This window comes from Eretmochelys imbricata, chromosome 1, assembly GCF_965152235.1.
Source record: "Eretmochelys imbricata isolate rEreImb1 chromosome 1, rEreImb1.hap1, whole genome shotgun sequence".
NCBI classification, from domain to species: domain Eukaryota; kingdom Metazoa; phylum Chordata; order Testudines; family Cheloniidae; genus Eretmochelys; species Eretmochelys imbricata.
This window is the reverse complement of record NC_135572.1, coordinates 256,521,028-256,545,023: the sequence shown is the minus strand read 5'-3', so window position 1 is coordinate 256,545,023 and position 23,996 is coordinate 256,521,028. Positions and strand designations below refer to the sequence as shown.

At 44.9% G+C, this 23,996-nt stretch overlaps 1 protein-coding gene across 3 annotated transcripts in view; it reads right to left on the bottom strand.

The window, feature by feature from the left end:
* The window catches only part of KDM7A (lysine demethylase 7A), a 96,921-nt gene that overhangs the window by 66,402 nt on the left and 6,523 nt on the right, over nt 1–23,996 (bottom strand). For all 3 annotated transcript variants that reach the window (XR_013347310.1, XM_077828236.1, XM_077828250.1), the window contains exon 2: nt 6,459–6,544. Coding sequence is in view for 2 of the 3 variants with exons in the window: in XM_077828236.1 (XP_077684362.1) it covers nt 6,459–6,544 (86 nt within the window). In the remaining variant the exon portion in view is untranslated. The remainder of the gene's footprint in view (nt 1–6,458; nt 6,545–23,996) is intronic.

The following is a 23,996-nucleotide window of genomic DNA, read 5'->3' as shown; positions in this document are numbered from 1 at the left end:
TTATGTCATATTCCTGCAGTGGCGATCAGTGCAGGTACTTGAGCTGTAAGCCCCTTGATATAAGTGAGGGAGATAGAAATCTGCTCTGGCCTAATTTTTAGGCCTGACCCAGACCTAAGCCCATCCAAACCAAGACTGAGAGGGTCAGGTCATTTTCCAACCCGACCCTTCCCCCAAAACCTGAGTCAGCGCTGCCACCAACTCCTGCTTGTGGAGTCAGTTCTCCTCCTCCTGCCCATATAGAGTCAGTGCAGCAATGGATGAACAGCCCACTTCTGCAGTCTGCCACCCTCTGCTGTGTTGTGTATGGTGAGAAGTGCTGCAAGACCCGACACTTGTAGTTGGGTTTCACTGGGTTGAGGTTGGGTTGCAGGGCTCTAAGAAGGAGGCTGTCAGCTGAACATTCATGAGGCATACTTAAGTTTGGAACTTATCTCTCTCCTTGATTTGGTAGATCCAGGATTTATTAGCAGTCAAGGTAAATTACAAAGCCCATTTCCCTCCCCACCCAACCCCCAAAAACCTCCATCCATCCATATATCACACCACACTTTCAGAGACGGTGTGGGAAGAACGTTGGAGGAGGTTGGTGGATATTTCCATGCATTATATTGTATTTTGATCCATAGGACAGGTGCAGTGATGAAAGGTTAGAGAATTGATAACCACACCAGTGCAAAAAGGCATTTAACAAGGCTTTTAGCCCCTAAACTAAACATTGCTAATCCTGAAGCTATTAATTTATATCCTATACAAGAGATTAATTTTCCAAAACAATCAGGGCTGCAACAACTTTAACATCTCATCTCTAACGTTGTTAATTGAGGAGCAGATGTCACACCCATACAGATCAGAAACACTCTAGAAAAGGCAGGCAAAGCTGGATTCTTAGCATGTAATCTCCATATGCCATTCAGAGAAAGGTCGGTTACCCAACCTCTCAGCAATCTTTCAAATATCCTCGGGGAATTGGTTGGGGAGGGGAGGGGTGGAAAATCAATGCTGATAAACTTTTAGAATAAAATTCAAAACTCCACCCAAAACATTTCCCTAGGTAAGGGCTTAACAAGAAGAGGGTTAGCCTTTAAAAAACCAAGACCACACTATTATGTAAGTAAGTGTTTCACAACATTTACTCTTTTCCATTCAATATTCTTTTCTCCATTATTAAAATGTTTTAATCATTACGCTCCAAGATACATACCTTTTTGCTCTTAGGGCTGAATGAAAAGGGAAGAACCTGCTCCATCCACTCTCGGCACAATTTAAATATGCTCACAAGAGGAAAACATATGCAGTTTGCTTCCAAAGAGGCTACTATTTTCTTTTGATAGTAATCTGAATGCTCTTCATATTCTTCAAAAGCAAATTTAATCCCAAACTAGCCATTAAATTACAGGAACAGGTACTGATTTAATGATCCAGAGTATTTCATTTTGAACATTTTCTAGAGACCAAATAAAAGTCTAATAGGAGCCAGTTTCCCAGAAACCTAGGTTAAGAAATTATACAAACTTTACAGTATACAGGAGTCATCCCTTTGGGAGGAAAAACCCAAAATATTTAAAACCTATCACGTGGTAAGAATCAAACAGCATAACAAAGTATGTTGTATACCAAAACTCCTGTGCGACATGCTGACAAAGTTCAAAAGTTATCAAGCACAGAAATCAAGCTCCAAGTCTAGGGAGTATTGGGTGAACCCTGCAGTAGGATGAATTTATGAGCCTTTACTTCAAACAGACTATCTGATCACCTTTGAAACTCCTCCCTGCCCACTTCCTGTCTCAGCAAAATTATATAATACAAATGAAAAAAATACAAACCCTGATATCTACCTCCCCTATTAATTTATAAAAAAATATAAATTTGTGTGATTAAACACGAACCCCACACATCCATCTTCAGAGAGCTGCAACACTAGGGCTCTATCTTAATAATTCTGTTCTTGCAAAGAAATATGGGATTGACACTATAAGTCAGTGTAACTGATCCCATAATAATATGGCCACATAGCATAATTTTAGATGAAATATTGCCAAAATTACCCCTTATCAAAATTTACTGTGTCACTTAATTTATAATCCATGAAGACCCAGTCAGGAGATAGAAAAGAAAAACAAAACCACAGAGAAAATGTGTGAAATAAATCCAGCTGCTCAGAACAGATTCAATTTTGCCAATCCATGACCAGAAATCCCTGTTTATCTGCAGGTGAAACATATATAGGCGACCCATTGTATACAACCTTGAGCTTGGGAGGGTACAGCATGTAGAACTTATCCTGTATTTTTCAGGGCTGAACCATAGTTCACTATTGGATGGGAATCCAGAAGACAACAGGTCATGCTGGTTTTCACCTTGCCTTCTTTTGGAGAAGAGATTGAACATTCAGGGAAAATCAAGGAACTGAAGATGCCTTCATTGCCTACTAGCAGACAGACAATCTTCAGATTTTTGCTTTCTGTGTATCTTCTCTAACTCTTCAAGGTACTTGGTTGTTCTGGTAACCTGTGCTTTTAACTGGCTCAGCCCTTGGCAAAGATATGCGATGCAATCTACAACTACTATCACTAACTTAAGTTGCAAGTTCCCTGCTTTTTTACTTGCTCAGGAAATCTGTCCACTTAGGTTTGCAAGTAACCCGTCAAGGAATGAAGTGAAGTCTTTCATCTTTCCACTCATGATCTGCACCACAAATGGATTTAATGAAGAGGGAATGGATGGAGAAGAAGTCTCTGCTGGCACTGTGTTTGAATGATGGTTTCTTTTGCAATTCCTAGGAGATTTAGGCTAATTCTTTGAGATTGAGGTTCACACAGGGATGCGTGGAGATTTGTTTATAAATCAGGAAGCTGGAACGGAGACAGGCAATGAGAAAAATTAGAAAGATGCAAGAGGATAGTGTGACACTGCACCCCATACTCTTCACAGTAATATTATATGATTATGACATAATCAGACCCACTTTGGCCTTTGGGATCAAAAAATAGTGGGAGTAAAACTCTTTTCCCCTTAAGTGCAGAGGAACTTCCTTTACTGCTCCCACCTGCAGAAGGCCCTGCACCTCCTGAGCAAGTAGATGCTCGTGAGAAGGATCCCTGAAGACAGACTGGGAGGAAATAAACTGGAGCCTATACCTCCCTGCTACTGTGCTAAGGACCCATGCTCAAGCACACCCTCAAAATGCCTGCTTATTACCCAGTTGGGTGCGGGTACAGCTCGAGTGAGCTGAGGAGCTCGGCTGATGGCCTTGCCACGCTTAAAGCCCCTGACCTTTTTACAGAACAACTCTGAACGGGAAGGACCCACAAAAACCTGTGGGACTATTGCGGCTTGAACTGCTTTCTCGTGGGCAACCAGGGTGTTCAGACCCACCAAGCATGAAGGGGCCCTAGAGTCTTTTAGGCCATGCAACTTGCTGTCTGTTCTGTGAACAGCACCAAGCTGTCGAAGGGGAGGTCCTGGATGGACTGCTGAATCTCTGCCACGAAGCCGGATGACTGCAACGAGGATGCCAGCCTCATTGAAATGGCCGAAGCCATAGACCAGACCACGGAGTCTGCCGCATCTGAAGCCACTTGTAGGGCTGTCCTGGCTACTGCTCTGCCCTCCTCCAGAATAGCCAGGAATTCCTTCCTGGGCTCCTCATGCAGCGACTCTGCGAACTTGGCCATGGACTGCCAGATGTTATAATCATAGTGGCCAATTAGGGCCTGAGGCACCTCTTAGCTGGAGGCTGAGCATAGCATAAATCTTTCTACCAAAAAGATCAAGCCTCTTTGCCTCCTTATTCTTAGGGGTCGATCCCGGTTGGGCTTATCTATCATGCTCCTTGGCTGCTGACAGTTCCAGTGAGCTTGGGGCGGGGGGTATGTACAGGTATTCAAACCCCTTAGCGGAGACATAGTACTCCCGCTCCACCCACTTAGAGATGGGGGGGCAGGCAGGATGGGCTTTGCCAAGGGCCTTGCTCAGTTTCACAACTCCCTCATGTACTGGTAATTCCACCTTCAAGGCAGCTGCTGCACTCAGCACATTGAACAGGGAGTCTGAAGGCTCCACTGGCAACTCTGCTTCCAGCCCGAGGTTCAATGTCACCCTCTTCAAAAGCTCCTGGTGGGCTTTTGTGTCATCCTGAAGAACTGTGTGAGAGGGCCCCGGTATCGCCTCGTCGGGCAAAGATAATGAGGAGACAGGTACAGATGGGCCTGGTAACTCCACTGCCTCTGCCAGGGGAGCCTCAGATGAAGCTGGCTGTCCCTGGGGAGCTTTCTCTGATTCTGCTTACAAGCCAGGGGGTGGGCAGGAGACTGTGGCCGACCACCTTTCCGATGCCCTTGAGACCGACCAATGCCTCTGCAATGGTTGGGGAAATACCCTGGGGTTCCACAGATGTCCAGGGGTTGGCCATGCCCAGGAGTTCCACAGGTGTCGGGGTTGGTCATTGGCCCTGGGGCCATGCAGCCCCTGGGGGCCCAGAAGGAAATGCCGATGCCCCCAGCGGGTGGCCTTGGCCTGCGGGCAGGTCTTACTCCTCACTTTTAGAGCCCAAGGAAGGGGAGTCTTGTCTGGGGGACCAGAATGGGACTGATGTCGCCTGTCTACCCCGTTCCCGTCGGCTCTCTCCATGGACCTCTGCTGGGGAGCTGTACCAGGCCCATGTCTCTCGGTGCCGTGATCGACACTTCACGCAATGAGAACGGTGCTGCTCCGTGGACTGGGAGCAAGAGGATCGATGTCTTAGAGACCATCAACGCACCCATGGGGATCTGTACCAGCAAATTGGAGATTCGGACGCTCCAGGCGCCAGAGCTCTGGGGACTGGCGACACGCCTCCAAGGGTCTACACCAGACAGCCAATGATCAACACCAGGATCCCAGTGAACACTGCCTGCAGACGGGGGAACAATGTCAGGAACTCTGGCAGGTAAGCCAACCCGCATCCGGGGGCTGGTGGCGCTGTTCAGTAGAGAGCTGGTGGGGCATCCCCTGCACAGATGGAGACTGCTCGAAGGGTCCCAGGGCAGGTTTTCCCCCTTGAACGGGGCACCCCAGTAGTTGGTGTGGACAGCACCAGAAGGGACAATATGTCTGTAGCAACCTAAAAGACCTCCGGCATGGACAGCACCACCGAGTGCCTCTGCTGCTTTCTGGGGTGGTGGGCAGGGATTGAAGGGGGCTCAACAACTCAGTAGGCCACAGTCCAGAGCGAAAGAGCTGCCCCTCGTGGGTCTTTTTATCTCCTCCGGCTCTCTCCTTCCCTTCACAGGAAACAGGAAAATGGCCTCTTCTGGCCCTTCTTTGCTTTTTAGCCGGTACCAGGGATGGGACTGTCTGAGGTTGGTGCCGGCAGCGTGCTCAGCACCAAGACTGCGGTTCTCAGAGCAGAGTCCGATCTACTCGGCTCCGATGCCAGTGCGAGGGCTGAATCCATAAGGAGCGCTCAAAGATGAATGTCCCCTCCTTTTTGTTCATGGCCTGAAGCTCTTAGATGTGACACTGGTCACCCACATTGGTTCCCCCAAGCACTTTAAGCAGCTTTTATGGGGATCACCGAGTGGCATAGGTTTCTTGCAGCAGTCACAAGGCTTGAAGCCTAGGGACTAGTGCATGACCCATCCCTAGGCTAAGTTCTGTCCAGGATTAACCAACTATTACTAACTCTAACACTACTGGAACTATAATAGTATACAAGTTTTTAACAAATATATACAAAAAGTTCACAACTAGACACAGCAGAGAGACGTAAGCTTGCCAAGGCAAGGAGACGTTCAAGCACCATCACCGGTGGTAAGAAGGAACTGAGGGAGGGGGGAGCCAACAGCAACCCTTATACCACCGCATATGCACACCACTCCAGAGGGTGCCAGAGCCAGTCCCCTACGGATATCTCGGAGGGAAAAAATTCCAGCACCAGCGCATGAGACAAGCACACACACCTAAAACGGAATGGACATGAGCAATCACTTGAATAAGAACTCCTTGTTTTTATAGTGTGGTCCTTTAGGATTTTGTCAGTTTTCACTTCCCTGCTATATTCACCAGTGTCCAATGAAACCTGAGAAGAATGATGCACCATCGTTGCCTACACTCAAGTCACTTAAAAAGTCACCACCATCCTCTCTCCCCTACAACTCAGTTTTGTTTTCTTCAAACTCCAGTCACAATCCAAATATTCAGTTAAATTTCTCTGTGTTTGATCTTTAGTTGTGGTTTACATTTTTATGGGATAATGACCGTTAGGAAAAAAGTCTGTAGGTGCTCTAACCCAATTTATCTACTGCCGTGCATCATGTGAACCTCCCTAGACTACTTTTTAAAACTTAGAATTAGCCATAAATAGCCTGTTACATTTTGAATGTCCTTCCCAACAATTTTTTTCCAGTTCCAGGTTGGGGACAGAATATATATAGTCATTTACACCCTTGATCTTTGTTTGAGCATTCAGTACTTACTTAAGGATGGTCCATGCAGAACTGCACAGTTGGGACAGTGGTACAGATCAATGTCAACAGCATGGTGCTCCTCTACTTTGACACAGCTGAAAAGAAAAAAATTGTTTTCAATGCTCATGAGAAGAAAAAAAAAAAAATCTCAAGAGTCCAAGTCCTTTTATTTTCCTCTCTATCCGGCCCCCCTCCAAAAAAAAAAAAAAAAAATAGTTAAGTCTAGCAACATTTACCAGAACATACTGCAGCTCTATGCAGTCAGAACTACATACATCAAGACTCCACTCCAAAGCCAAACTATGTGTGTCACTTTCAGCATCTATACAGTTACTTTAAAAATATGCAAAATCAAAGTTTAATTGGGAATACTATTAAAGTATCTGATAAAAAGTAACCAGATGGAAGTAAATTCCACAGTGTAACCACACAAATGCTTTGATCTTAATTACAAGAAGCAGGGTGTGCAAGGTAATTAAAGAAAAGCCAGAAAAAATGTATTACTCAAGTCTAAGTGCTGATAGTTTACAGAAGACATCATGGAAGCTTTGTTGCTTCCCATGTGGCAATGCATGTCTTTGGTAGCATACTGTACATAAAAAAAAAATTTTAAAAACACAGGCCACTATTCTCTCAAACATCAAAGGGAAATAAGGTATACTATTCATTTTTCCTCATACCTTCCCTTGCAACAGCAGCTAACAGTGACCACATTAAAGTGTATTCTTCTTCTCTGCAAAACATGCATCCTTTTGAATAAACAAGCTTTTTTATCACGCTTGTTATAAAATACCTATAATTAGGCCAGTTAAAAATAAATAATTTAGACTAAATATTACAGCAGGTTACTTCCTCTCTTGGTAAGATTACACCAACATATATGGATGGCTATAAAAACCCAGCAAGGTTGGAAAAGGTCAGGTTTTTCTATTCAAGATAGCTGGATATGAAATGAAGTATTGATAGTGGTATTTTGCAGGTTTTGCATCACTAGAGATTAATGATTTAGAAAAGCAGTGTTCATATAGAATTTTCTCAAAAATTTTATTGTTTAAATACTCTTTTTGCTGAGAGGCACCCAACGTTTGACAGAATTCCTCTCTCTTCGAAGTATGTGACTTGTTCATAAATAATGATGAAAGATTAAAGAACGGTTTTTATACCATAAATAGGGCCCAACCAAATTCACGGTCCATTTTGGTTAATTTCACAGTCCTACGATTTTAAAAATTGTAAATTTCATGATTACAGACATTTAAATCTGAAATTTCACAGTGTTGTAATTATAGGGGTCTTGACACAAAAAGGAGCTGAGGTGGGAGGGGTTGTCGCAGTACTGCTTCTCTTACTTCTGTGCTGGTGCTGACGGCAGCGCTACCCTCAAAGCTGGGTAGTCGGAGAGCAGCGGCTGCTGGCTGGGAGCCCAGCTCTGAAGGCAGATCCACCATGAGCAGTAGCACAAAAGTAAGGATGGCATGGTATGGTATTGCCACCCTTATTCTTAGCTGTTGCCTTCAGAGCTGGGCACCTGGCCAACAGCAACCTCTCCAGACGTCCAGCTCTGACGGCAGCACAGAAATAAGGGTGACAATACTGCAACCGCCCTAAAATAACCTTGGGATACCCCTCCCCGCAGCCTCGTTTTGGGTCAGGACCCCCACTTTGAGAAACACTGTTCTCCCCTGTGAAATCCGTATAGTATAAACACACAAAGAAACAGATTTCACGGTCCATGACACGTTTTTCCATGTCCATGAATTTGGTAGGGCACTAATCATAAAAGTTTACCAAACATTCATATTAATAAATCCAATGCAAACAGATAATTACCCGATACTATTGCCATGTAAGTTAGACCCGAAGCCATAACAGACCCCAGGTCGACAGCAAATTGGTTAAAAAAAGGCAAAGCTCGCGTGCTATATCTGACTTGTCAAGAAGAGAGTGCTCTTCAGTGACATCCACTGCAGTCTAGGTATCTTTTATCACAAGTGTTTATATATGGTAGCATGAGAAGTCAGTTAAAACGTTTGTATTCACGGAGCACAATTAATGAACTCTGCATCAAAGTTGAACTGCTCTGCATTCAAAATAAGTAGTTGTATTTACACAAATGTTTATTTTATTGTCTATAACAATACATTAGAAGTGGTCTAAAGATAAAATAGAAATGCTATTAAATGTAACAAGAAAATATTAAATGCTGCCACTGACCACATAAAGAAGATTTATCATATATAACCTTTTATAAAAATATGTAGGTTTCATTGGGTAATTTCACAGCAATCAAAAAACTCCATCAGATTATTAAAAGCTGATCTCCCCCAAGCCTTAAATTGTGATAGAGTTTTAAGATGGTTCCAGATAGATGTTTTTATTAGGCACATTTTTGATTTTTATTTTTATTATAAAGGACAAACTTAAAAAAACCTTTAAACACACCATATATATCAAAAGAATGCCATGAAACTCTTTAATTCACTAGAATTGAGAGCCACAAGACAAACTCCTTCCAGACAGCATCAGTCTACACCAAAGGCCAATCTGCCACTGACTATTCCCATCGAAAACTGTTCTAAGTGCACCACAAAGTATCCACAATCTTCGTACAACATGTACACTCAAACTTTAAGACCAGAAGGGACCATCATGATCACCTAGTCCAGCGGTTCTCAATCCACGGTCCAATTAGCACACAGCTGGAGCCCACCCATGCTGCAGAGGAAGGAAAAGAAACCCATGGTCTGACAATCTGACCCGGGGGAAATTCCTTCCCAAACCCAAATATAGCAATCAGTTAGACCCGGAGCATGTGGAAAATACCCACCAGCCAGACACCTACGAAAGTACTCCCTGTAGTAACTCGGGGCCCTCTTCATATAGCGTCCCATTGCCAGCCGTTGGAGATATTTGCTGCTAGCTATCGCATATCAGCTACCTGCCATTGTAGGCTGTCTCATCATACCATCCCCCTCCATAAATTTATCAAGCGAAGCTAAGGTTTTTTTTTTTTTATCCTCCACTACTCCCACTGGAAGGCTGCTCCAGAAAGAAAACATGTACACAAAACATTTGAGGATACCAAATATTCAACCTTTTTTTCCCCAAGCCCCTCTCCTACTCAGTTTCTCCTCTCCTTTCCCATCCAAAAAAGAGCTTTAAAGCTGTTTAGGACTAATATTTGACTACAGAAATGAAGTACAAAACTGAAGTTTCAAGGCAGCTAAATGGAGTCTCCATGTGGTGTTGGCAAATTGAAATAGTAGAACTGTACCTGTAACAACTGATTACAAATATACCTTCCCACCACCACCAATAATATAATCCTTTCAAAATAAGTAATATTAGCTATGGGGTTTATATAGAGGTAGTTTTGGGTTTGTTTGGTTTTTTGTTCAATGAAGAGAACCTTAAAACAAAATGATTTAGCCTCACATAAGTGTATAGAATGCATAATAAAACAAAATTAATTTTGAAGTGGCTTTAAAACAAATTTTAAAAATGACACCCCCACAGGATTTTCTCTCTCCAAAAGATGCTTTATAAAAATAGAAATAAAATCCCCATTTTAGCTATTTTGTGCTTGCAATAGTTATGTACGTGTTAAAGATTAATACCATACTTTTTAAATATAAGGTATTATTGCTAATTTTCAAACGAGCACAAATCAAAACAAATTCTACAAATTATAGAAAAACCTTTTCTATAGTAAAACAGGTTGTGCAAATAATTGCATTATATTTTGACTAAAACATTGCCTACAGTTCCTATGCTCAGTTTTGTCTCGGTTGCACATGCCAGCTAAACACTTTTACATTAGTTGTACCTTTATTAGCAGTACAAGCTTTCAACTACTGCAAGATAAGCAAAGAATAACCCCTCCCACTCCTTGTCCCGAGAAAAGAATGCCAATGTGAGCATTTTTATCAAGGGGAATGGGAGTGGAGATACCAAAATCAGTTTGGAAATCCCATGGAAGTCTGGTTACTCATTAATTCAAGTCAACTGTCTCCAAGTGTCAATAGGACACCACGTAAGCAAAATCTGAAGATTCAGACAACAGAAAGTGCTAAAGATGTCACTGTCCCAACCCACCAAATGGCTCTGGGATATTCTGTAAACGGAAAGTGTTCTGTTTAAGTCACAATTTGTCACTCCTTCAGGGAGCGAATTTAAACAATCAAAAGATTTTAGAGCTTGGGTTGCAGATGAAGACTGAGAAACAGATTGAAAATGTCATCAGATACAAACACTTCCTTCTGTAGAGAAAAAGCAAACTGAAAAAATGAACTGTATTTGAAGGCTAGTCTAAATAACTAAGACAGATCATTAATATTCAGAGAGTAAAAAAGTCATCATTTAAACCTTAGATCTAAGATAAAACTGACTGACAAAGAAGTGCCTTAGATACAAAGGATCCCAAAGATGTTCGTTTTTATATCACTCTACTAAGAATTGACCAAACTGAATTTTCTTTTGTGAAAAGAGGAACCAATAGTCATCCATTATATTCCAGTGTCATTCCAATACTGCATTATTAGTAAACAAAGATAAGAATGGCCATACTAGATCCATCTAGCCCAGTATTCTGTCTTCCAACAGTGGCCAGCACCAGGTGTTTCAGATGGAATGAACAGAACAGGTAACCATCAAGTGATCCATCCCTTGTCACCCATTCCCAGCTTCCGGCAAACAGAGGCTAGGGACACCATCCCTGCCCATCCTGGCTAACAGCCATTGATGGACCTATCCTCCATGAATTTATCGAGTTCTTTTTTGAACCCTGTTATAGTCTTAGCTGTTACAACATCCCCTGGCAAAAGAGTTCCACAGGTTGACTGTGCATTGTGTGAAGAAACACTTCCTTTTGTTTGTTTTAAACCTGCTGCCTATTAATTTCATTTGATGACCCCTAGTTCTTGTGTTATGAGAAGGAGTAAATAACACTTCCTTATTTATTTTCTGCACACCAGTCATGTTTTTAAATAGACTTCTATCATACCCCCCTTTGTCATCTCTTTTCCAAGCTGAAAAGTCCCAGCCTTATTAATTGCTCCTCATATGGAAGCTGTTCCATACCCCTAATCATTTTTGTTGCCCTTTTCTGTACCTTTTCCAATTTCAATATATCTTTTTTGAGATGGGGTAACCACATCTACACTCAGTATTCAAGATGTGGGCATACCAGGGATTTATATAGAGGCAAAATGATATTTTCTTATTATCAATCCCTTTCTTAATGATTCCCAACATTCTGTTAGCTTTTTTGACTGCTGCTGCACATTGAGTGGATGTTTTCAGAGAACTATCCACAATGACACCAAGACCTCTTTCTTGAGTGGTAACAGCTAATTTTGACCCCACTACTTTATATGTATAGTTAGAATGTTTTCCAAAGTGCATTATTTTGCATTAATCAACATTGAATTTCATCTGCCATTTTGTTACCCAGTCACCCAGTTTTGTGAGATCCTTTTGTAACTCTTTGCAGTCTGCTCTGAACTTAACTATCTTGAGTAGTTTTGTATCATCTGCAAATTTTCCCACCTCATTATTTACCCCTTTTTCCAGATCATTTATGAATATGTTGAACAGTACTGGTCCCACTAGCAAGCCCTGGGGGACACCACTATTTAGTTCTCTCCGTTCTGAAAACTGATCATCTATTCCTACCCTTTGTTTCCTATCTTTTAACCAGTTACTGATCCAGGAGAGGACCTTCCCTCTTACCCCATGACAGCTTACTTTGCTTAAGAGTCTTTGGTGAGGGACTTTGTCAAAGACTTTCTGAAAGATAATATTCAGCTCTTATGTTGACTCATTTGTTTCTTACACCTATGCCAAACTGCTATGAACTAGGTAAATAAGTAGTTCCTCATATAGAACAAGCATAATTATAGAACAAACTACTCAATATGGGGCCAGTGAATATTTCTGCTTACATTTATCCATTGTCAAAAAAATCTTTAAAGAGTTACTTACCAGTAACCACAGTTCAAAAACATTGTATAGATGCACGATTCAGGTGTGCATGAAGACAAAGAATTACAGTTACTTCAGTAATCTTCCTTTCTTCCCGAGAGTATAGTCTGAGATTTTTGGGCAAGAACAGTACCTTTTTTTGTTTGTGCAGCACCTAGCACACTGCAGGCCCGACCAGAAGCAAATACATTAGAACTATTAGATTCCCCATTACTGGGGAACGAACTACCAACTCTCAAAGAAGTAAGTCTGAGAAATACTACTTTATTAAATATTGCAGGATCCTGTAATGGGCATCAGACCTAGTTACCAAAAATGTAATGTGTGTGATAGTATAAACAGACCTCAGACCTGCTATGACAGATATCACTCAGACATGCTAAGGAAGTCATCCTGAACCTGGAAAAAAGTCTGGTCTCAAACCCTTAGCACTGTGTCACTTGCAAAGTCATAACGGGTTTCTTTACAAAACTTCCTCCATTTAGACAAACTGCTGAACAGACAGAATCAAAGGAGGAAACTATGTGCCAACAATTTAAGACACAACAGTACAAGTTCAGTCTATTTTAGATACTGCTAAGGGCCCCTATTATCTCTAAACTATGTAGCTTTATCAGGGAAAGCAAGCATGGGAGCTTTGCAAAAATATAGGTGGATTTATAAATTGTTCAGAAGGATCAGCAGGCCTTCTGGTGCTCAGACATCTTGGTTGCCACCAGATTCAAGCTCTTCCATCCTCAACTTACATCCAGATTGTAGGGTTGCCAGGTGTCCATTTTTCGACTGGAACACCTGGTCGAAAAGGGACCCTGGCAGCTCCAGTCAGCACCCCTGACCAGGCCATTAAAAGTCCGGTTGGCGGCACAGTGGAGCCAAGGTAGGCTCCCTGACTACCCTAGCTCTGCATGGCTCCTGGAAGCAGCAGCATGTTCCTGCAGCCCGTAGGCACAGGGGCAGCCAGGCAATAGAGACTCCACACGCTGCCCTTACCCAGAGTGCCAGCTCCCCAGCTCCCATTGGCTAGGAACTGTGGTTGTGGTGCCTGTGGACTGGGGCAGTGCGGAGAACTGCCTGGCTGCCCGTGCGCCTTCGAGCCAGAGGGACGTACTGGTCACTTCTGGGAACCACCTAAGGTAAGCGCTGAGTAGAACCCTTTGCCTCATAGATGTTGAGGCAATTTGAAACTGAAGCACGGTCAAGGAGTATTCCTTCCTCCCCAAAAGTTCCAAGCACTTCCAGTCCCTATCATAGGCAGTGGACCTCATCTGGTATTGACAGCTGTAGGAATTAATAGCATCCATCACAATGGAGTTGGGTGAAGGGTGGAAGAAGAGGAATTCAGTCTCTCTCACTGGGACATAATATTTTTGTCTGCCTGCTCTCAGGCAGGTGCCACCAATGCTGAGGTTTGCCAAATAGTTGTTGCAGGGTCCAGAATTATCTCGTTAATGGGTAGAGCAATTTTTGAGGAGGAAGATGGAGTGTCAAGGAGATGATGGTGGTGGGTGTCCTTGACTTCTTCTAGTGGTATTTGCCACCCTCTGCCAGGTCCTGGAAGAGGTGAAAGTCATCCGCCAGAGATGGTGGGGGAGGCATGACTGCCTCATCCAGGGAGACATGACAGGGTCAACCTCTTCCTCAACACTGCCCTCCTGTTCCTCCACGATTTCTTCTGGAGGTTCTGAAACTCTGGATACGGAAACAGAAGTGGTGCACCTCAAGGGTTCTTGGGTGGGCCTAAAAGCTCGAGAGGCATGGTAGCTATATGCAGCCCAAGAGTCCCAGTATGGCCACTGGGGTGGTGGTGGCACCGAGCTCAGTGCCCATGGGTGGCTGTATCAAGATGGCGGTGGTGGGGCCGTCCGAGAGTGTGCCTGAGTGCTCTGTTGATATTGGGCACACTTGGGAGGAATACTGTGACACCACCTCCTCCAGTTCGCTATCTAAACCCTCACTAGAGGGGGGAGAGGGAGCATGGCAGGATAGTGGGGTAGTGCTGGGCAGAGCCGGTACAGAGAAGAAGAGACTCCAGTACATCTGATACACAAAGGTCCCTTGAGTGTCGGAATACTGGCGGTACTGACTCAGTGCCATTAGAGGTACCAGAGAGAGGTGGGGGAGGGATGAGAATCTTGCCTGTGCCAGTTGCTCTGGTGGCTGGATAAGGAGTCAATGACTGTACTGTTGGAGAATCGCGTACCAGCAATGACTTCTTCGCAGAGTGCTTATTCCTGTCCATGTCCCTCAGCACCATTGACTCTATGCCCGTGCCCATCAGGTTCGTACGCTTGTCAATGGTACCTGCCACTGTAGATTTCTGCAAGCCATGGATACCAGGTTGGGATTGTCACGGTGGTGTCGGTACCAAGGAAACCAAGCGTGCTGGAAACAGTCTGTGGCTATCTCAAGACTCATTATGGGGACTTCCCGTTCTCTTTTTCAACGATTTACGAGAGGGGTCAGTGGCTTGTTTCTTCAATCAACAGCATTTAGATGTTGAGGGCTGTGGGGAAGATGCACGTCTGCCAGGTACCTTGTGGCAAGGGTCCAGAGAGCCGCCTCCATTAACATGATCTTCCATCTGACCTTTCTATCCTTACAAGACCTGGGCCTGAGTTGCTGGCAGAGATCACACTTTTGCTGAATGTAGCCTTCCCCAAGTGTATGCACTGGGAGTGCTTGTCTGCAACAGGGATCGCCTCTTTGCAAGAAAGGCATTTCTTGAAGTCCCATGAACGAGGCATACCCCATTGGGGGAAGGGTCCCCAACCAGGAGAAAAAAGCAGGAAAAATGATGGGTTTTTTTCTTTATTTGTTTTTTTAAGAGGGAAAAGATAAAAAGGGAGAAAACTATCACTATAACTACACTAGGTACTAGGAGGCCAACTAACTACAGAAATGCAAAATCGAAAGCAATGGTCGTAATGGACTGTGAATAGCTCCGTCGCTAGCCAAGGGTGGTTGAGAAGGAACTGAGTGAGGTTAGCCCACGCATGCTGACTAGCCTCGTGGCAAGACATGAGGAGAGACAGCACATGTGCAGGCTTAACAGACACTGCTACCAACGTTCTCTGATCAGCGGTGCAGGATACAAGCACACCTACAGTGGAGCACCCATAGGGATACTACTTGAAGAAGAACCTTCTCTTCTGTATGCAGACCATGCTACAGTACAGTAAAACCTGCCTTAGTGACCACCTCTGAAGAGAGACCATCTGTCACAAGCAACTACTTGCAGAGGCCATGGAACGTTTCCCCCTATAATTTAACTATGAAGAAACTGTGACGAGTGACCACCTGTCATCTGCAGCCAGCAACCCCATTTTCTTTCTCCCTTCAGACCTGGGTGCCTGGCCAGCAGCCGCTGCTCTCTGCCCTGCCTTCAGTACTGGGTGGATAGAGAGCAGTGTCGGCTAGCTTTTTTCTGGAAGTCTTTTAACAGTCTTATAAATGTCTAAATGGTTTGTGTTCGGAGTACCACAGAGATCAACTCTCTTGTTTTATACTGCAATAGGGGCGACACTGGGGGTGGGGGACTTGCAAGGGCTATAGCCACTCCAAAATTTTCCTTTGCCATCCCCGCCCCATAGCCACCCCTCCCTGAACAAAGGTCAAACTTTACGCAGAAGTAAGGGTGGCATAGTATGATATTACCACCCTTACTTTTCTATTGCTGCTGGCAGCTACAGGGGCTGATATGTACAACCTACTTGAACCACACACACACACACACACACAGTGGCTTGGGAGTGCCTGAGGATATGGCAAGGGATCCCAGATTCTCGTGCATGTGGTGCAATCTTGCAGAGGAGGTGGAGCTCCTGGTCTGGCCTCCACTCACAACGCCTATTGCTCTTTGCACCGGCTTACTAGCAACCAGGGGACACACATTTAAACACCCTCCCTGGGAGGGAGCCACGCTGACTTGGACAGCTAAAGTGCAATAAGAGGTGGACCATTCAGGCAGCAGAGAGAAACTACGTGTATCTCTTTGGAGCAGTTGGCCACACCGAGTCTCTGTGAAGGTTGTCAGAGGGGTTCCCCGCCTCCTTCCAGGACATCTTTAGGTTGGGTTTGGCTCCATTCTTGGGGCTATGGCTAAAGGTACCTGCCATAACAGGTGCTGGGGGAGGAGGATAAGTTATGGCCAATCCAAGGGAGCGTAGAAGCTGTGTGAGTCGGGGGGGGAGGGGTCTGGATATGGGCAGGGTGCATGGGTTGGGGCTGTAGGCTCCGCGCCTTAAGGGACCTAGTTTCTGAGCTACATGATGGGCTGCGGATGTGGGTCTAGGGACAGGGATCTCAAACTCAAATCACCCCAAGGGCCACATGAGGACTAGTACATTGGCCCGAGGGCTGCATCACTGACACCCTCCCACAGTGCCCCCGGCCCCACCCCCACTCCACCCCTTCCATGAGGCCCAGCCCTGCCTCTTCCCACCCCTTCCCTGCCCCCATTCCAATCCCTTCCCCAAATCCCCACCCCACCTCTTCTCGACCTCCTCTCCTGAGCACATGGCTCCCCGCTCCTCCCCCCCCCCCCCCCGGAAAGCACTAAGCGTTGCCAAACAGCTGTTTGATGGTGGGAAGCACCTGGAGGTAGGCAGAGGAGTGGGGACATGGTGTGCTGGGGGGGAGGGGAGCTTGGCGGCCTCAGGAAATAACTGGGGCGGGGCGGCACAGCAAATGACTGGCAGGCCACAGCAAATAACTGCGGGCCACATGCAGCCTGCAGGCCACATGTTTGGACCCCTGGTCTAGGATATGCGGGGCTTTTTTGCAGAGCAGAGGGGAGCGGGATGAGTTGGCAGAAGTAGATGGAGTTCTTGTGAGTGCTGGGTGGGTATGAAGGGAACTGGGGTTCTCGTGGGGATGGGGGCACAGCCACTGCTCTCCGGCCACCCAGCTCTGAGAAGGTGAAGTAGTAAGGGTGGCATGGTATGGCACTGCCACATTTACTTGTGTGCTGCTGCTTGCAGCAGCACTGCCTTTAGAGTGAGCAGCCAGACATCAATAGCTGCTGGGCAGATAACACAGCCCACAATTTTCTGTCTAGCACACCTCAGCTCACTCTTAGGTAAGATGGATTGAGAGGCAGAAAGCTTCCTTGGAGTCCAGGATGGTAACAGCAGTAGAGCCAAGAAAAACAGAGAGGCTTAGCAATTCCTTCATTTGTAGGGAAAGGTGAGAGCTCCTTCTCGTTCATTTATTTATGAATAAGGGTGAGTGCAGAATTAATTTATTCTGGGGTGTAGTTAGGATAAAAAACTCAGTTTTTTTTGTTTTATTTAGGAAGCAGTCCAGGATTGATTAATTGGAGTTGTATGTGATGGAGAGAAAAATATCAAAACTGATTTTATTTGTGGGTGGTTAATACTGATTAGCATGGGTAGGAAGCTGATTTACTGATGAAGAAGAAAAGACATGTCAATGCAAAGTAAAATGGCACCGTCTTTAAGGACACAGCTCTGGAAGTATATTTCATCCACAATATAGCAGAACCTCAGGAGTTACGAACACCAGAATTATAGACTGACCAATCAACCACACACATCATTTGGAACCAGAAGTAGGCAACCCGGCGGCAGCAGAGACAAAAAAAGAAAGCAAATACAATAGAGTACTGTGTTAAACAAAAAGAAAAGGAGTACTTGTGGCACCTTAGAGATTAACCAATTTATTTGAGCATAAGCTTTCGTGAGCAGCTCACGAAAGCTTATGCTCAAATAAATTGGTTAGTCTCTAAGGTGCCACAAGTACTCCTTTTCTTTTTGCGAATACAGACTAACACAGCTGTTACTCTGAAACCTGTGTTAAACAAACTACTTTAAAAAAAAAAGTTAATAAAAGATTTCACCAGGTAAGGAAACTGCTTCTGTGTTTGTTTCATTTAAATTAAGATGGTTAAAAGTAGCATTTTTCTTCTGCATAGTAAACTTTCAAAGCTGTATTAAGTCAATGGTCAGATGTAAATTTTTGAAAGAACTACCATAACGTTCTGTTCAGAAAAAAACAGGAGTTCTTGTGGCACCTTAGAGACTAACAAATTTATTAGGGTATAAGCTTTCGTGAGCTAGAACCCACCTGCTTGTAACTCTGGAGTTCTACTGTAGTAGGCTTAGGCTTTATCTACACAAAGAAGTTGAACCATTAAATTTTTTTTAATTGATTAAATTAAACTGATCAAAAGAGGGCTTGATTTAAACCAAAAGAAGTGGCCATACTGTCTTTTGTTTTACCTTGAGTCAACAGCTGAAAAGAAATAAACCTGATTTATGCCAAAATAAGAGCATCCACAGTGTCTTTTGCATAAGTTTAACTTAATCAGTTTTAAAAACATTTTATTTTAAATGGTGCAACTTGTGCACGTACATAAGGACTTAGGTTTCAAGCCAAGGAAAGAGGAAAGAGTGAGATTGTGGACATGGGACAGAGACCAAGCCGTTGTCTACAAATAAACTGTACCACTTGAACTACACTAGTATAGTTAAGTAGAATAAATCCCATCACCACTGAGTATGGACACAGTTATGTCAGTACAAAGGTGCTTAGTCCAGTACAGGAAGTGGCACTTCTGTATCAGTACAACTGTGTCCACGCAGAGTTTATAACAGTATAGCTATGGAGGTTTTTAAAAAAAATAAACTAGAACCCCTCATTGACAGTTATTCCAGTACAACTTTCAAAAGTGGACAAGGCCTGAAGGAATTAGCTTAAAAGGAGTACATGAAGGAATACTCTAACATTTGAGCTAACAGAGCACCTGCTAGTAGGCGGCCATCTTCTATGTGGACCAGCCACTAGAAGCATTTCATTGTCAAAAGAATATTTTTAGCAAAGCAAGAAAGTAAACTGGACAAGTGATTCATAAAATAGAATTTTCATCTCTTCACTGTTTGAAAAATATTGCAATATTTTTATCCTAGGATAGCTCAATTTGACCTAGAAATTCAAAATCGAACATAATCTCTGATAAGAACAAATGCATAGGTCCCAAATCTGTGGGCACACCCGCGCCCCAGGGATGCACGGAGGAATGTTTGGGGGGTGTGGCTGGGGCCCAGGCCAGTCCCCAAGGGACACTGACTACCACCCCTGCACCAACCCCCAGCTACGGCCCCAGCCTCAGCCCCCTTGCCTCTGTCCGTTTCTCCCCCTCCCAGAGCCATGACCCTGCTCCTGGCCCCGGGGAACAGGTATGGACAGGGGCAAGGGCGGGGGCAAGGTAAAACTTTTGGGGACCACCGGACTAATGCTTTTGAATGTTTTTGAAATTTTACAATTACATTTTTGTATTATTTAATATATATGCACATCCTAAGCAAGTCTGTACGGTCCAACACAGACAGTCCAATCACTAACAACTTTGAAAGGTGATGTAGGTATTAATCATGGATTTCTAATCTTTATTATGTCAGTGAAGAGTCTAAAGTTCACAGTCAAACTGAGCTTGTGGGGATTACAAGTGCCTAGGCTGCTACCCACACATGTTTTTGAAACAGCAGCAGTGTAAAACTGACAAACCAATAAGGGCTTGCCTATATGAATGGTTAGTTTGCAGAAAGCTAGGGTTTAAATCTACCCCACACTAGCCTCCCCACAAACTAAGTGTCCGTTTGGACCCTGCTGCCACACACTAAAAGTTCTGTAATGCTCTCTGATCTATTCCCGTTTCAAGCAGAATAGATTAAAGTGCATAGGAGAACTTCTAGTGCACTGCAGCAGGGTCCACACAGACACTTAGTTAGGGTGACCAGGTGTCCCGTTTTTGACCACAACACCTGATCGAAAAGGGATCCTGACGGCTCAGGTCAGCACTGCTGACCGGCTTTTGACCGTCTGGTTGGCGGTGCCGCACGGTGGGTGTGGTAGGCTCCCTGCTCCCCTCCACGCTACGTGGCTCCCAGGAAGCAGCTAGCATATCCCCAATCTAGCTCCTACAGGTAGGGGTAGCCAGGGGGATCTGCGTGCTGCCCCTGCCCTAAGCGCTGCCCCCACAGCTCCCATTGACCAGGAACCACAGCCAATGGGAGCTAGAGGGGTAGCGCCTGTGGACAGGGCAGCGGGCAGAGCCGCCCGGCCGCGCCTCCACCTAGGAGCTGTAGAACGGACATGCCACTGCTTCCGGGAGCTGCTTGAGGTAAACACTGCCCAGAGCCTGCACCCCTAACTCTCTCTCAGGCCCGAGCCCCCTGCCCCAGCCCTGATCCCCCTCCTGCCCTCCGAACCCCTCAGTCCCATCCCAGAGCACTTCCTGCACCCCAAACCCCTCATCCCCAGCCCCACCCCAGAGTGCACCCCCAGCCAGAACCCTCACACACACCCCTGCGCCCAAGCCCGGAGCCCCCTCCTGCATCCCAAATCCCTCATCCCTGGCCTCACATCAGAGCCCTCCCACACCCCAACCCCCTACCCCAGCCCGAAGTCCCCTCCCACACCCCGAACCCCTCATTTCTGGCCCCATCCCAGAGCCCTCACCCCCTCCCACACCCCATTAAAAATGAGAGAGTAAGTGAGGGTGGGGAGAGCGAGCGACAGAGGGAGGGGGAAGGAGTGAGCGTAGGGTGGGGCCTCGGAAAATGGGCGTGGCATGGGCGGGGGCTCAGGTGAGGGGCATGGCATGGGTGGGGCCAGAGTGTTCAGTTTTGTGCAAGTAGAAAGTTGGCAACCCTACACTTCGTGTATGCGCAGGCTAGTGCCAAGCAGATTTACACCCTAGCTTGCTGCAAACTAAGCGTTCATGTAGACAACTCCTAAAGTTTCACTGCTATTCAAAGGGAGGACTGGTCAAAATTTGACAAATATTTTCATCAAGAACCTGAATTTATTTTAAACTTTTGAATTTTTTCCCTCCATTATTTTTTAAACCTTGTAAAATTGCCCCTTCCCCTTTTCCAGTGGGGAAAAGGGGAATGGTGGGGAGAGTGAGAAAAAGGAAAACAAAGTTTGCATCTCAATTTTTTGCCAACAAAAATGAAAAATTTTGAATGAGATTAAAACTATTTTCTTTTTAAACATTTGAGAAAAAAATGGACGAACATTTCAGAGCCCTATGGGCAGCTGTGAAATTGCCTAGATTAATGTAATTTTCACTGTGCTAGTGCTTGACAAAGATATGAGCAACAAAGGTACTGGAGCTATTACCCTAGATCTAGCTGATTTCCCTCTGGCACATTTTTCAATGTATGTCTTTTCGCTGTTCTTTCTAGATGTCCTTCCCAATTTTCACCTGCCATAGGATTCACTCCTATACTATTCCTCATTCTAGCCACTAAACATGATCAGCTATTAAACAGGCAACAGTTATATAACAGTGTCATCACTGACAGAGTTAACATTCCAGTAAGATTAGTTGTCCTACACACATCTTGTTCTGGGCTGTCTGCAGACTCAGAAATATAACATTGCATTGATTACACAGTTCATGTTAGGAAGGTATTCTTTGCAACCGTGAGTGCTAAAAACTCATTTTGAAAGCAGAAGCTTGGATTCCACAGAATCTGATAGGTCATGGAGGCCACATATCCAAGAGGATGAATCCAACCCATGGTTTGACATTCGTGCCTTAGAGCGAGAGTTTGTCTACACAGCAATTTACAAAGCAGCAAGCTAGGGTGTGACTCTGTAGCACACCATCTTACCATGAAGTAGTGTCCCATATGGACATTGCTACAAGCGCAGTGAAAGTCCCAGAGTTCAGTTTGGCATACTACTTTGAAGAGTAGTATGACACCAAACCATGCCCCAAGAACTTTTACTGCACTGTATAGCAGTGTCCACACAGGACATCACTGCACAGCAAGCTGGTGTGTTACAGAATCATACCCTGGCTTGCCACACAGTAACATGCTGTGTGGACAAGCCCTAAGACATGGCACATGATCTAACTCTCCACTCCTATGAAATGGCCACCGCTTCCCACAGCGCCCATTGGCTGGGAACTGCGAAATGCAGCCACTGGGAGCTGCAAGTGGCCGTACCTGTGGACACTCAGGTAAACAAACCATCTCGCCGCCCGCCAGGGACCTGAACAAGCCACAGATCAAGTTTGGGAACCCCTGTTCTAGAATGATCCAGACCAAATCAAATCTGTCTTTAAAAAAAAAGGAACATGAAAAACTTCAATTCTCAATGTTTTCTTTCCCTCCCCCCAATTTCATGCATAGTGTTTTTAAAACAAAACATTAATGTAAATAGAAACAACATAATTAAATGTAGGAATAAGTTTAGCAGGCTAGCTGCCATCTGTCAACTGAATTTCAAATGAAAATACTACAACATATTTAAAATTTAGAATATTTTGACTCTCTGCATTTGACTTTTACAATAAATGTAGAATGATCTTCTACAGAAGCTTTTTGCTTTTGTGGCAAACCTAAGCACTTATGCCCTGCAGAGCAAGAATGAACTCAACATTTTCAGCAAGAAAATCTACTTTACTTAATGTCAAAGTAATGGAGAGAAAGTATTAATTCAATTCAAAGCAGATCTGACCTGGAAAAACAGAACTATCCATTTAAACCCATGTTACTGGCATGAAGCAGACACACATCCAAAGACACTTGAAACTTCTAAAATATAAGTTAGTTCTGTGTATTAATTTGCCAATGACACAATATGGAAAAAAGACTGGTAGATATGAGAAATGGTTCAACAATTTTAAATTCCCTAAATACTTCACCAAAACAACTTAATAGTTCTTCCGTATCACTAAACAGGTCAGTGGCAATTTGCTATTGTCTCATAGCTGACTGGAATTCTGTTATTAAATGAATAAATTTTTTTTTAGACTGTAGAACATTACTTTTCAAGCCTGTGAAATGAATATATGGAAATCTTTACAAGTTAGTCAAAATGGTTTAGACATGGTTCTGAAAAGAAAGAACAATATACTAGAAAGTACAAGTATTTGTACAACAGGCAAAGTGTTTGCTTAATAAGCATGTGCAAAGTAGGGTTGCCAACCTCCCGGTTTTGCCAGGAGTCTCGTGGAATCAGACTATCTCCCAGAGGCTACTGAAGCCAAATCATGAGATTTTACGTCACTAAAAGTCCAGTAGTGCTCCCTGCCTGCCCTGACCCTACACCGCTCCCAGAAGTGGCCAACATATCCCTGCAGCCCTCCCCTCCCAGGGGGAGGGGGAGGGAGTTCTCCTTATGCTGTCCCCCCCGCCCCTCCCAGAATGCCGGCTCCACAGCTCCCATTGGCTGGGAACTGCAGCCAATGGGAGCTGTGGGGGCGGTGCCTGCAGGCAGGGGCAGTGCATGGAGCCCCGACCCGATCCCCCTCCCCCACGAGGGGCCGCAGAGACGTGCCAGATGCTTCCGGGAGCAGCGCGGGGCCAGGCCTTAGCCCCACTGCACCGCCAACTAGAAGCCACCCAAGGTAAGCATCACGCAGCCAGTGACCACACCCCCCACTCCATCCTGTAGCCCAGCACCCCGCCTCCTCCTGCACCCAACCCCCTGCCCCAGCCCTGAGCAGCCAGCCCATCCCAGCAGCCCGCCACTTCCCGCAGCTCCAATTGGCTGGGAACGGTGAACAGCGGCCACTGGCAGCTGCAG